The 13,260-nt window shown below is 44.0% G+C and overlaps 1 protein-coding gene across 1 annotated transcript in view; it reads right to left on the bottom strand.

Moving 5' to 3' along the window:
* The window catches only part of GABRA5 (gamma-aminobutyric acid type A receptor subunit alpha5), a 552,901-nt gene that overhangs the window by 28,970 nt on the left and 510,671 nt on the right, over window positions 1-13,260 (bottom strand). Inside the window, exon 9 of the mRNA XM_086934182.1 lies at window positions 5,611-5,822. Within this exon, the coding sequence (XP_086790308.1) occupies window positions 5,611-5,822 (212 nt within the window). The remainder of the gene's footprint in view (window positions 1-5,610; window positions 5,823-13,260) is intronic.

Here is a 13,260-nt window from a genome sequence, read left to right as displayed (position 1 = left end):
CAACATCCTAGCCTGCCCTCCACCCATTTCCCCCGCACCATATTATTATGGCAGAGGTACCGCGGCGGACGGGAAGACCGTCTGCCAATTTTCCACCCGGTCGACCAGTTGACTGGCCGGAGAAGTGTTTCATATGGTGGCATGTATGCTAGAGACCACCATCCATATCAGGATGCAGGCGAGGGCAGCCTTTCTGTGGTGGTGTTGCTGCCACGGAAAGGCATGCAGATTTCAAGATTGAGGGCCCATTGCGGGCCCCCAGGATGTTGGGGGGGTGGGGGGGCACATGGGGGGTACCTATGGTACCCCTCTGCATGTGCATGCACAACATGGCAGGCACTACGTGGTGCCTGCCACGTTGTGCATGCAAATGCACAACATGCATTTTTGGGATTGCGGTGGGTGCTGCTGAAAACACTGCCGCCGCAATGTTAAAAATGCAGGATGCGCCTGGCAGTGTGGCAGGTGTATCCTAATCTCCCCCATGGGACCGTCATGATCCACCCGCCATCCTAATGATGCCTTTAGCCTTGTATACACCACACCCAGACATTCAGAGGTTATCAGCAGCAGAAATGCGCACACTATATGAAAATTTAGTAAACCTTTACAGAAATCTTATACAATTCATAATGCAAACACTTATAGATCAACTTGTGAGGGCTGCCCAGGCTGTACAACCTCAATTGGCTGCTACAGGTATCAGCCATCAAACGCTGAATGCCGTACTAGGAAAGATTCCCACCAGCAGATCAAGTACCCTTCTGGATAGCACAAAAGCAGCACAGCTCACCTTCCCGGAGAGCTGGAAGCATGCAGAGATCAACGCCCTCCTGAAGAAACCCACCGCAGACCCCACAGACCTCAAGAACGTCCGCCCCATCTCGCTCCTTCCCTTCCTTGCAAAAGTCATCGAGTAAACCGTCAACATACAGCTGACAGCCTTCCTTGAGACGAATGGCTCCCTCGACCCATCGCAGTCCGGATTCCGAGCGAACCACAGCACCTAGACCGCCCTCATCGCAGCCACCGATGACATCAGGACCCTGCTTGACAACGGAGAAACCTCCGCCCTTATCCTCCTGGACCTTTTGGCTGCATTCGACATGGTCTGCCACCTCACCCTGACAACCCGCCTTCACCATGCCGGGTTCCAAGGAAAGGCCCTGGAAAGGATCACCTCTTACCTCTCCGACAGAACCCAAAGAGTCCGTCTCCCGCCCTTCCTCGCAGAAGCCACCAAGATCATCTGTGGTGTACCTCAAGGCTCCTCGCTCAGCCCCACCCTCTTCAATGTCTACATGCGCCCGCTCACAGCCATTGTACGCAAGCACAACCTCAACATCATCTCCTACGCCGACGACACCCAACTAATCCTCTTCTCACCAACGACCCCTCCTCCGCCAAAGCCAACTTCCAGGATGGCATGAAAGACATCGCAGACTGGATGAAGCTCAGCCCCCTGAAGCTGAGCTCGGACAAGACGGAAGTCCTCATCCTTGGCCCATCCATCTCCGCCTGGGATGACTCTTGGTGGCCCCCTGCCCTGGGCCCCCCACCCAAGCCCACGGACCACACACGCAACCTGGGCTTCATCCTTGACTCCTCCCTCATGATGGCCAGACAAGTCAATTCTGTGACTTCCTCATGCTTCAACACCCTTTGCGTGCTCCGTAAAATTTTCCGCTGGATCCCCACTAGAACAGGAAAACGGTCACCCAGGCCCTGGTCACCAGCCGTCTGTACTACGGGAACGCCCTCTAGGCTGGGACCACTGCCAAACTACAGAAAAGACTCCGGGGCATCCAGAACGCATCGGCACGACTCGTCCTGGACATCCCCCGACACAGCCACATCTCCACCCACCTGAGAGACCTGCACTGGCTCCCAGTCAGCAAGAGGATCACGTTCAGACTCCTCACCCAGGCACACAAGGCTCTCCACGACTCAGGCCCCGAATACCTCAACAACCGCCTCTCGTTCTACACGCCAACCCGCCAGCTCCGCTCCTCCAGCCTCGCCCTCGCCACCTTCCCACGGACCCGCAGAGCCACCACCGGAGGAAGATCCTTCTCCTACCTGGCGGAAAAGACTTGGAACACCCTCCCCACCCACCTGCAACTCACCCAGGACCATCTCTCCTTCAGGAAGCACCTCAAGACCTGGCTTTTCAAGCAGTAGTGCCCCCCCCCACTTCCCAGCGCCTTGAGACCCTAGCAGGTGAGTAGCGCGCTCTATAAATGTTATTGATTGATTGATTGAAGTGTTTTTTCCCAGTTGGACTTGGCCCTTTGTGCAGGGTCATCCCTAAACATTTTGCCTTTCTCCTAGCCTTTTTTCTGTCATGGTGTTGGTGGTTTTAGGACTCTGGACACTTTATCACTTCTGTCCAGTGTAAAGTGTGTGTGCTCTCAGGTGAAATTATGGTAAGGATTGGTCTACAGCTGTATGGCATATTTAATTTACCTATCAGTCCCTTGTAAAGTGGTATCTCATATACCCGGGGCTGGTAAGTTAAATGCTACTGGTGGGCTTGCAGCGCTGGATGCGCCACCCACCAAAGTAGCCTTTCAAATCTATCCCAGGCCTCTGCCATTGCTGGGCCTGTGTGTGCAATGTTACTGCCGCTGTGTCTGTGACCCCCCTTTCACTGCATGTCAGTCACCCCTAAGGTAGGCCCTAGCTAGCCCTATGGGCAGTGTGCATTGTAGGTGAAAGGTAGGACATGTACCTTAAGTGTGTGACATGTCCTGGTAGTGACAAACAGCCATTTTGGTTTCTCACTACTGTGAGGCTGCCCTTCCATAGGAATGCATTGGGGATTCCCTGATAAGTGTTTCAGTGGTAATTCCTGATATTAGAGGAGCAGCGTGGTCAAGTTTGGTATGGTTGGAATAGGAATAATAAATACTGCGCAATGGTGTGCACAGATTTATTATAACTATTTCAGAAATGCCACTTTTAGAAGTGGGCATTTCTGTGTGCTATGTGTCTGCCTACCTGATGTGTATTTCATGTCTGGGTTTGGAGTGAGAGGGGCTGGTGAGGTGTGTGTGGCAGGGTGTGTCAGCACTAGGCTAAATAGGGCATCTCCATTTGGAGTAGTGGGAGGAGTAGTCCCCTGGCCCTGAATAGGATTGTGCCTGCCTAGGTCAATGCTGGTTCCGCCCCTTGTGGTGTGTCTGATGGCAAAGCCCCCATCTCCCAAAGAAGGGTGTGAGCACTGTAAACCGAGTGCTCCAGAACCAGAAAGAGGAAGAGAAAATGGAAAAACAGTAACAGAGAAACAAAGCAGGAATTTAAAAGAAACTGCAAGAGTTTGATGAAGAGGCAGAGAATGTATGGTGATGGAAAAAAGGCATAAGGTCGAATCAAGACTGCACAGGCTCAGTATTCAGCACCTCCAATAATTTGCAGCAATGACTGTGAGCTTCAGATCAAAACTGGGCCCATCACTTTACAAATTAAGAAATGCCTGGACCACTGTCTGCTCTCCTTAGGTCTCTCAAAACGATTGTCAAGGTGGGAGCTGATCCCCTTGGACAGCTCACCTTTTGAAATCAGTAGTCACTGCAACCCAGATTGGGCAACTGATTCACAAAAGGGATTTTAAACAAGGCAAAACACACTTCTGGGGTCGCGACCACAAATGTGTTTTTTAAAGGAGGCCCATGTTTCTTCAACTCAATTGGCAGCATGTTTTCCTTTCCTTCGACTTCTTCAAATCCATGCTTAGCATGCAGCAGTGCCAGTTCGCGAACGCAAGCTGTTGCTCACTTCTGTGACACCACCAGTCAGTACACACTGTCATGTTTGCCATTGGTTACATTTAAGATTTGCAAAGTACATGACCTGCAGTGCTGACGTTTTTGTAAATCAGCTGTTCATATTCACAAGCAAAACTAAATTTCAATTAGCAAATTTACTCAAAATTCCACGAAGAATTAAAATTTGCTTTGCATTTCTCCATCCTACAGGAAAAGCCAATGTTTGCATAAAATAGGTGCGATTTCACGATTTCAATCTATTTTCACTCAAAAATACTGAAACTCTTTTTTCAAAAATGTACAATGATTATCATTTATGAGCAAATAGTTAAATATGTTTTTTGATTTGTGTTTTTTATTTGCCGTCTTGCCGCTCCTGTCAGCAATAATGTGTTGGAACATGCTACTTACCATAGTGATTTATTAGCTGTGGAATGGAATTGGTTGTAAAAACTTATACACGAGCTATTCTACTTAAAATAAAAGAGCATTACTAAAGGGTTTTCAATATACAGATGGCACACAATTAAGAAACAAAGGGGCATATTATCAAGGGGGTTCATCTCCGCTTTTTTAGCTTTAAAAGCCAAGAAAGCGGGGATAAAATTATCTCCCTATTACCTCGCTGTCGCTAACACCAGTTAGCGACAGCTAGTAGGATATAGCGACCATCTTGGGCCCCGCTTTGCATGTCAGTGATATTTATCACTAATGACATGCAAAGTGGGCGTGCCAAGATGTTAACGACTGGAAACAGTCGCTAACATCGCTATCTCCTATTACCAACTTTTGGAGATATTCGGGCTAAGCGTGATTATCTCCAAAAGCTAACACCTGCCCCTGAGCAGTTCTTAGCCATGTTATCCAATGGTAGGTGGATAACATGGCTAAGAGCATTAGCTCGGTAATGCATGAATATCGCTGACTTTTCAGCGATATTCATGCATTTCGGCCGATTTTTATCGCTTAGGAGATAAACCTTGATAATAGCAAGGTTCCTAAGCGATAAAAATCGCCGCAGCTCGGCGATAAAAATATTGCCGCTAAACCAACATAGCGATAATTATTGCTAGTTGTTGGTAATATGCCCCAAAATGAGCTAACAATTCACAAACATTACATTACAATACGCTTTTTTAGTGGAGAGGGCTGGCATTCTGGATTAATCCCTAATGTACAGAATTAAACAAATTGGTCCACACACATTAAGGGGCCCATTAGGGTGGCGGGCGGATTGCCCCCGCCAGGCTGGCGGCAGCCACCGCCGGCCTGGCGGGGGCAATCCGCCTACCATCCTCACTGAAATGACCCCTGCCACATTAGGATGGCGCCGCTTTTCTGCCCCGGTCGCCTTGCGACATGGGCGGAAAAGGTTTAATATGGTGCCGGTGTCTGTTTGACACCGCCAGCCATATTAGTATGGGCGATCTTCACTTCGAGGGCCCCTTAAGGGGCCCCGGAATGAAGGCGAGGTGGGGGGTGCACACGGGGGGTACCTGTGGTACCCCACAGCATTTGCATACACAAAGCGGCAGGCACGGCGCGGTGCCTGCCGCTTTGTGTATGCAAATGCATACATGCATTTTTAGCATTGTGGCGGGCGGTGCTGAGAGCACCGCCCGCCAAAATGTTAAAAATGCAGGATTCGCCTGCCACTGTGGCGGACGCATCCTAATACCCCCATGGGACCCCCGACCTTATGGCGGGCGGTCCCATTTCCCGGGAGGATGGCGGGCGGCAAAGTCCGCCCGCCATCCTAATGAGGGCTCTTGTTTGTGACATACAGCCACTGACCTTGAAACACATTAGTGACAGGAAAAATGTAGATGTTTAAAATAGTTACCTTGATTTTTGCCGCCTCCAGCGCTTTCTTACCATCCCACGCCCAGCTTCTCTTGGTAAAATAGTTCACGGTGGCAAATTCAATCAATGCAGAAAACACAAAGGCGTAGCACACAGCTATGAACCAGTCCATTGCAGTTGCATAGGCCACTTTGGGCAATGAGTTGCGGGCACTGATGCTCAGCGTGGTCATCGTAAGTACTGTAGTTACACCTTCAAAGATAAATAAAATTGAGTATCATTGAATTGGGAAATATTAACATATGCTATTTACAGGACTAGAAACATCAGAAGTGGGGTATGGGGTGCGCTGTAAAAAAGTTGTTGAATGTGTATTTGCACTTATAAATGGATTAGTGGCATTTAAAAATCACACCAGTATATTATAATTTGATATGTGAGCAAATCCCATCAGAGGGATAACTTCTGGGTGATGCATTGCATGGCTAAAAGATGAGCCACCATTACTGGTGAGGTACCTGTGTTCATTTGCACACAGTGTACTAGGCTACAACCTTATTTGCAGACCACATTAAATTTTTTTAATTACATCAATACATTCAGTAACTCTTTTGCTATTACTACCACAGAATATGCAAACTATAGTTTTCAGGACAGGTGTTATAAAGCTCACTGTCCTGCTAGCGCCAAGCAGGCTTCCTCATCTGACCCACAGAAACTGGGCATAGAAATCATAAACTGGGATCCCACTGACGCTTTAGCCTTAATACAGCCTTGTGGATAGTGGGAAGATTAACTTCTATTTCTCTTCTGATCCTTGTACATTTGGAACAGGGCTAATATTAACAGCACGACAACATCACAGACAAACCACAGGCCTGATGAAAATCAATCAAACACTTCCGAACAGAGGTCGAAATGTGTACATCTTATTTTGGGGGAGAGAGTATCCACAGATTTCACTATTACTCAGATGGCAGTTCACAGGAACTTAAAAACTGTGGTGAAAAAGCCCGGGATCTCGCCCATGGTCCCCCAACTTGTGAAGATCAAACAGCAAAGTCTTGATGAGCATATTCTTCCAAGATAAAGAGACATATTTTGTCTGAGCAGGTGGAACAGCATGAAGAAAAGGGATTTCGCCATTAAAAACCTGTATATACTGCCCATTTATGTGTTGTTTAAAAAAAGAAAGTATGCCTACACATAACAGTGACGGCACACAGACACCTTTCTTCAGTTGTACTCATATATGCTTGTGACAAAAAAATTGGATGATATTTAAACTTCAAATGTATACCTGCAAGATATATTTCTGTCTGCGATAGTGTTTCTTTTCTATTTACAAAGCTAAAAACATTTTGTTAAAACTATCCTCTCATTCTTAAAACTATATTTGGGTATCCTGAAACACAACTTAAAAGGATTTACTGATCTATTGAAGTAAAATGAAAAATAAACTGTGGTTTGTAATGCAAATAAATATAAAGTGGGTTGTAAATAAGGCAGTGACCTATTACCAGTGTGAGCAAAAGAAAGAACACAGAACTCACAACCCGCATGGGACCCATCTGTATGCCAATTATAAAATGGCCCACACCCACAGTTTAAAGCAGGATTCACCCTGTAGATTTTTTTACAGTCCAGGGTACGAACACCTGCAAATTTGGGTAAAAAACCTGAAACTCGCAGTTTGGTGGCTGTTTAAAAATGCTTTGCATGTAATTTCTTACCATGCGCAACGATTCGAGATTGACTCTTGTTAAGTGCTGGAGTAAGTCTGTTTTGAGTGTGGGAAGATGGGAGGGAATATGGGCCCGATTCACAGAACTAACTTAAGACAAAATCCTAAACGTACTACCATTTTGGTATTCACAGAAGGTACTTACTCATTTTGGTATTCACTGAAGGCACTTACTCATTTCTGTATTCACAGAAGTTACTAGTCCTAACTTCAGGACTCCTAAATGCCTTCTGTGAATGCCTAAAGTCTTAAAGTTGGTATTTTTCTCAGTTTAGGAGTCCTAAAGTTAGGAGTCCTAACTTTACTACTTAAGTTAATATTTAAAGTTAGGACTCCTAACTTCTGTGAATACAGAAATGAGTAAGTGCCTTCTTTGAATACCAAAATGAGTAAGTGCCTTCTTTGAATACCAAAATGGTAGTAAGTTTAGGATTTTGCCTTAAGTTAGTTCTGTGAATCGGGCCTATAGTCTTAAAATGCTGGGGGCATTGAGCATGCCTTTTTCCCTGGGGGAGAAATGCATGTACAATAGGAAAATGCGAGGTAACCTTATTCTGGTTGTGTCACCTGAAGTTATTTCTTTCTTTAAATGATCAGCAACATAAAAGTGTTATGGGACAGTGTTTAACACTCAACTATATTATGAGACAACACTGTTGGTGACTCTCCAAATGTCCCAGTGTGAACTGAATGGAGCTGAACTTCAACAGCACCTCTCATAGCCTGGAGACAGTCCTAAGGCTATCTTTTGGAAATACAATAATTTTCAAATTATTATCTTAGAAAAGTAACTGTGAGGTATATTCCCCTTCAATGAAATAGTCACAGAGACTTAAACTTTTGGTTGTTCACTGCACATCTTAAATGTCAGGGAGAATTGGTTTTGAGTTCTGAGGAGGCGCGGTCGGTAGCGGGAGTACCTGCCGGGCGGTGACGTGGGGAGGGGGAGGGGCAGGGTGGGCGTAAGTAAACTATGGATTACGCAGGTTTGCAGGTAAGTAAAGATATAAATAAATAAAACAAATTTTGTTGCATGAGCTCCATCCCCATATGTGATGCAGTGTTCGCAACAAAATTTGTTTTATTTATTTATATGTTTACTTATCTGTAAACCTCCGTAATCCATAGTTTACTACACCCCACCCTGCCACTCCCCTCCCCATTTCACCACCCGGCAGGTACTCCCACTACCGACCGCGGCTGGTTCTGACTCTTGAATCCATTGCTCAGTGGCGTCTCCTCTGTTAAGGAGGAGGAGCACCGCCCCGCTGCTCTTGAAGCAGTGTAAAAGGAAAAATAAAATGATAATAACATAGGTTATTATCATTGTCTTTTTTGTATTTAGCAGTCAGGGCTGGGCAGGCTGGGATGCCGTAGCACCAGAGGGAGGAGGAGGGGTTGCTGCACCTTAAGTGTGCATGGCTGTTTGGGCCAAACCATCAGTCGCACTTAGCATGTTCTCCACCAAGCTGTAATGCACAACCTGGGTGGAGAGCACTCACAGACTGTCAGTCTCCATCGCGGCGCTCAAACTAATCATGATGCTGCTGTCATGATTACAGCTGCGTTGTGATTGGCTTAGGAGAGCCTGGGCACTGTCAGGAGCCAGGAGGACAGCGAGGAAAAAGAAGCAGGTAAGCTGTTACTACTAGAAGTGAAGACTAAAAGCATTTCATTTAGTTTTAGGAAAGTAGTAATAATCTGTCTGTTCCAGAAACCCGTCAAAGGCCCGCATTAACAGTATCCTAGAAAATGCCTGGGTTTTTTCCACCATTGGAGTTACTGATAGTGTGGGCATCAGTAATTTCCAGCCCCAAGTGTTGCAGCGGATACTGGACCCTTTTTAATTATTTCGTTTTCTCATTACTAATATCTCTTCCATATGACTTAGCTCTCCAATGCTCACTTTATCCTCTAATGGATCTTGTATTGTGCCACTGAGGGACTGGATACAGGAGATCTAGCACCCGGATATCCAGTGAGGATCAGGAATTAGATAATCTATTCATAAACTAGTAATTAGATTTATGTATATGGCGCTCAACACCAGACTATACAAACAGAGGACTATCATTGCAAGTCTGGAACTTCTAAAGAAATTTAGCTGGACTAAAATCATGCAAACCAATACTTCTGTTAAGACATACAAAGCAATAACATTAGTGCCTTGTGACTGGGGATTTCTCTAGGCTGATTTCTCTCTGATAATAATAATCAATCAATTGGCATGCACAATCAACTTAAGGAGACACGTCATGATTAAACACAGTCTATTTTTTAGTGAAAGGTAAATTTCATCAAAGATATTCAAAAGGCAAAACATCATTAATAAACACTTTGGAGCTAAAGAGTGCAGGACAGTATAATTCGTTTGGGCTTGCCATGAAGTAGAAAGGAGCTTTGGAAACTTCAACAAGGACATGAGCCACGAAAGCCCATGGGCAGTGTCCCATCGAGGAAAAAGCCCAAGATTGGTGCACACACCATATGCATCAGCACAAAAGAAGAGCAAGTAAAGTCCGAAAAGGGTTCCCAATGGAAAGATGCAGAAAAATCTAAAGCAGTCTCTGGGGTCAGTCTGCAAGAACAACTCCCTCTCCTTCTCTCCCTCCATTCATCAAAACAATGTATAATATAATCCTCTAGTTCCGGAGTGACACCTCCTTGGTCACGTCATTGTGTCAGACCACTCAGTCCATGGGTCAGTTTGCATAAGGTGATTGCCATGCGGCATAAAGGAACACACATATTCAAAGAAGTGGTGGTGATCATGTAATTTGTCAAATGAATCGATATACCTAAACTTCCAAACAATGATCCTTTAGAAACAGGCATGAGTGACTTCTAGGGAACAGTTTCCCATAGCAGAAGTTCCCAAAGTATAAACTTTTGTTAAAAACAGTGCTTGCCAGTGAGTGAGAACTCTACTAGTAATACACAGTTTTGATTCACACTGCAAGTTTAGGAAAAGCAGCGTAGGAAAAAAGCAGGCCTACAATCAGGTACATTTAAGAATATGCAGAATATAAGGCAATGGAAATATACAGTTCATAGGGGAAATCAATATTCTAAAAATCCTTTCAACGTATAAGCGCTCACAATATGTTATTAGGTGGATTGCAAATATTACATGTAACTATGACACATTACTGCATTTTCATAGTACCAACGTGAAAAGTATTTCAAATCATGAAATATTAATTTAAATTGATTTCACGTGTTATACATTAGTAAGAATATGAAGACTATTATCTGAAAGTTTCAGTACATTTGCACTAAATATGGCTTTGCAGCGTCAGTTTTCTTTTCCATTAGGTGCACAATTTCACATTTGCAAATGATGTATTTCTGAATGAAACCCTTCAATATCACATGTAAAATTATCTAGATTACGAAAGATTTCATAATTTTATTATACATTACTATTTCAATGAGGATGAATAGGAATTTCATAACACCTGAGTATATCACTATACCATTTTCATAGCTGGTTAATAAAATAAGACTATATTATTTAGATGAATATGATTTAATCTATTCTGCAGTTATCTGCATGTAACATTTATTTCTCATGTTTCTTCAATGTGTAGTTAGTGCATTTTTTACTCATGTTAATGTTAATAAAAATTATTGAGCACACAAATTCCCAGAGGTGTCTTGGCTCATAGGTTACTCAAAACATCCCACAATTGTTTTATGTATCAAGTAAAGATTCTGAAAGCTTTTCAGCTGCATCAGTTCCCCCCTCTGATGACGAATTAAGCCATCACATAATTTTCTTCTCTGATGTAACAGTTTACAGTTCTGTAGTCTTCATGATATTTAGCTAGGCTCTTGTAGATTCTTTATGTCAATGTAGTATCAATTTTGTCTGTCTTTGAAATTCTATGTTGTCTCTTTTGCTATGTCATCTCTTTTTTCTTTTCTTTCTTTCTTTGTTTTCATACGTCTATAAATCTTGAAAATAATAATCATGGTCGCTATACAGATAGCAATTTTCCAGATGGGCTTCAAGATTTTTCCCAATAATCCAATACCTAATTCATGAAACCACTTACCTATAGAAGAAAATCCTTTCTCTATTGATTCCCAAGTGGCATCAGCCTTTACATTTTTCAAATCTTTGTCAAGGTGTGTAATTTCGTTAATGTATCCCTTAACACCTTAGCTGCAGCGCAATTCCCTCCCCAGTGCTGCGCTGTCCATTCGAACTAGTGCTGAATGAACGTCCAATGGACGTGCGCAGCACTGGGGAGGTAGTGCTGCCGTCGGCCAACGCACCGACGCAGCACTTAAGGGGTTAAAGTCTTTTTTTTCATCATGGATCTCATAGCAATCATTTCAGTAACTATTGCTAAGAATCCATCAGCAATATCAGTAGATAATTTGTTTACTACAGTAAAGAACTTTCATATTTTGTGAGGATTCAGTATCAGACCAACAGATGGTATTATGGCTCCAAAAATGTCTCCCATTGTCTCACCAATACTTGTACCTCTTTTAAATCTTTTGTGTCACTTCTTTGGTTTTATCAGATTAAATCACTTCATGGATTTTTGGGAAAACTATTCCCATGTAGCAGGATCCATGCCAGTTTTAGGCAACCTGCAATAGGCATTTTTGCAACAAATGTAATAAACTCCAGGAAGCGCAGGATCCAAGCCTCCTAGAAAGAATAACCTAAGACTTGACATGTATGGTCACGTTCGCTGGAACCAACAAAGTTTGTTTTAACTTCAGTTTAATACCTAATATATACATAACTTTTCTCTATGTTGCCAGTCTAAACCTATCACAGCTTGGTTTCCCACTACTCTAAGCTCTGGTTCCTTAGGCACCCAGGCTGGTATTTTTGAATGACTTGCAGCTTTGGCCACAATATATCTGTGTCTGTCTTCTACCAGTTCTACAAATTCGTCTTTCTCTTTTGTGTAAAATACAAGTTATTTTATGCCGATGTGCATAAGCCAGTGGAGGCTCCTCTACTAAGGCAGAGAAGCTTCACACTACTGCTTTTCAGCAGTGCAAACCGGGAAAAATAAAATGATAATAACACCATTTTAATATCACTTTATTTTTTTCTGCTGCAGCAGTTTTTATGGATTGGGGTTGAGCTGTTTACTGAGCAGCGGGAGGACTGTTTGGGGCACTTTCTAAGTGGGCATGACGGCTTGGCCAGCCAAACAGCCATGCGCACTTAGCATGTTCTCGCCCGGGCTGTAACGTACAGCCTGGGTGGAGAACATACACAGACTCCGAGCCCCTGTCTGAGCGCCAAACAATGGCACTCAGCCAATCATGATGCTACTGTCATGCTGGTGACATCAGAGTCCTGATTGGCAAGCGGAGCCTGCATGCTTCCTGCTTCCGTTCCGGGTCTCGTCAGGAGTGAAGTGTAGGAGATACGATGGAGGAGAGACTCCGCCATGAAGAAGTAAGTGTCTTTTTTTTCTGCACACCCTCCCTCCCTGCCACGCCACTTCCGATTCTTGCCAGCTGCTACTGGCATAAGCTGTGTCTAAGCTTTGTGTAGGCTTGAAAAATTCTTTTAGTATCAGGTACAGGATTTAAATATTTTCTCACAGGTACTTCAGAAAAGATGAACTCATTGTTAGAGCAGTAATACTGAAATTGTCCTTGGTCACAGAATAAACATGTTAATACACTGCAAGAAATCCCATACGTCAAAGGAAGATGGTGAAAAGTCACACCCTCGGATACTGATGCAGGCAGCTGCATGCACAAATAACAATGATGAGCATCCATAGTCTCCACGGATTCATACAGGAGTTTTGTAAATTCACAAATTGAAAAATCACCAGTGGACAAGTCTCCATGTAGCACCTTGTCATCCAAGATGCTTAGACTGATGTGCTCAGACAAAGACATTCTGGGCACAGAAGTTGGGTTAATTTTTGATATATATATATTCATGCTCGTGGGGAT

The sequence above is a fragment of the Lissotriton vulgaris genome, chromosome 8 (assembly GCF_964263255.1).
Source record: "Lissotriton vulgaris chromosome 8, aLisVul1.2, whole genome shotgun sequence".
NCBI lineage: Eukaryota > Metazoa > Chordata > Amphibia > Caudata > Salamandridae > Lissotriton > Lissotriton vulgaris.
The sequence above is the reverse complement of the archived record's forward strand: the minus strand, read 5'-3'. Positions and strand labels throughout refer to the sequence as shown.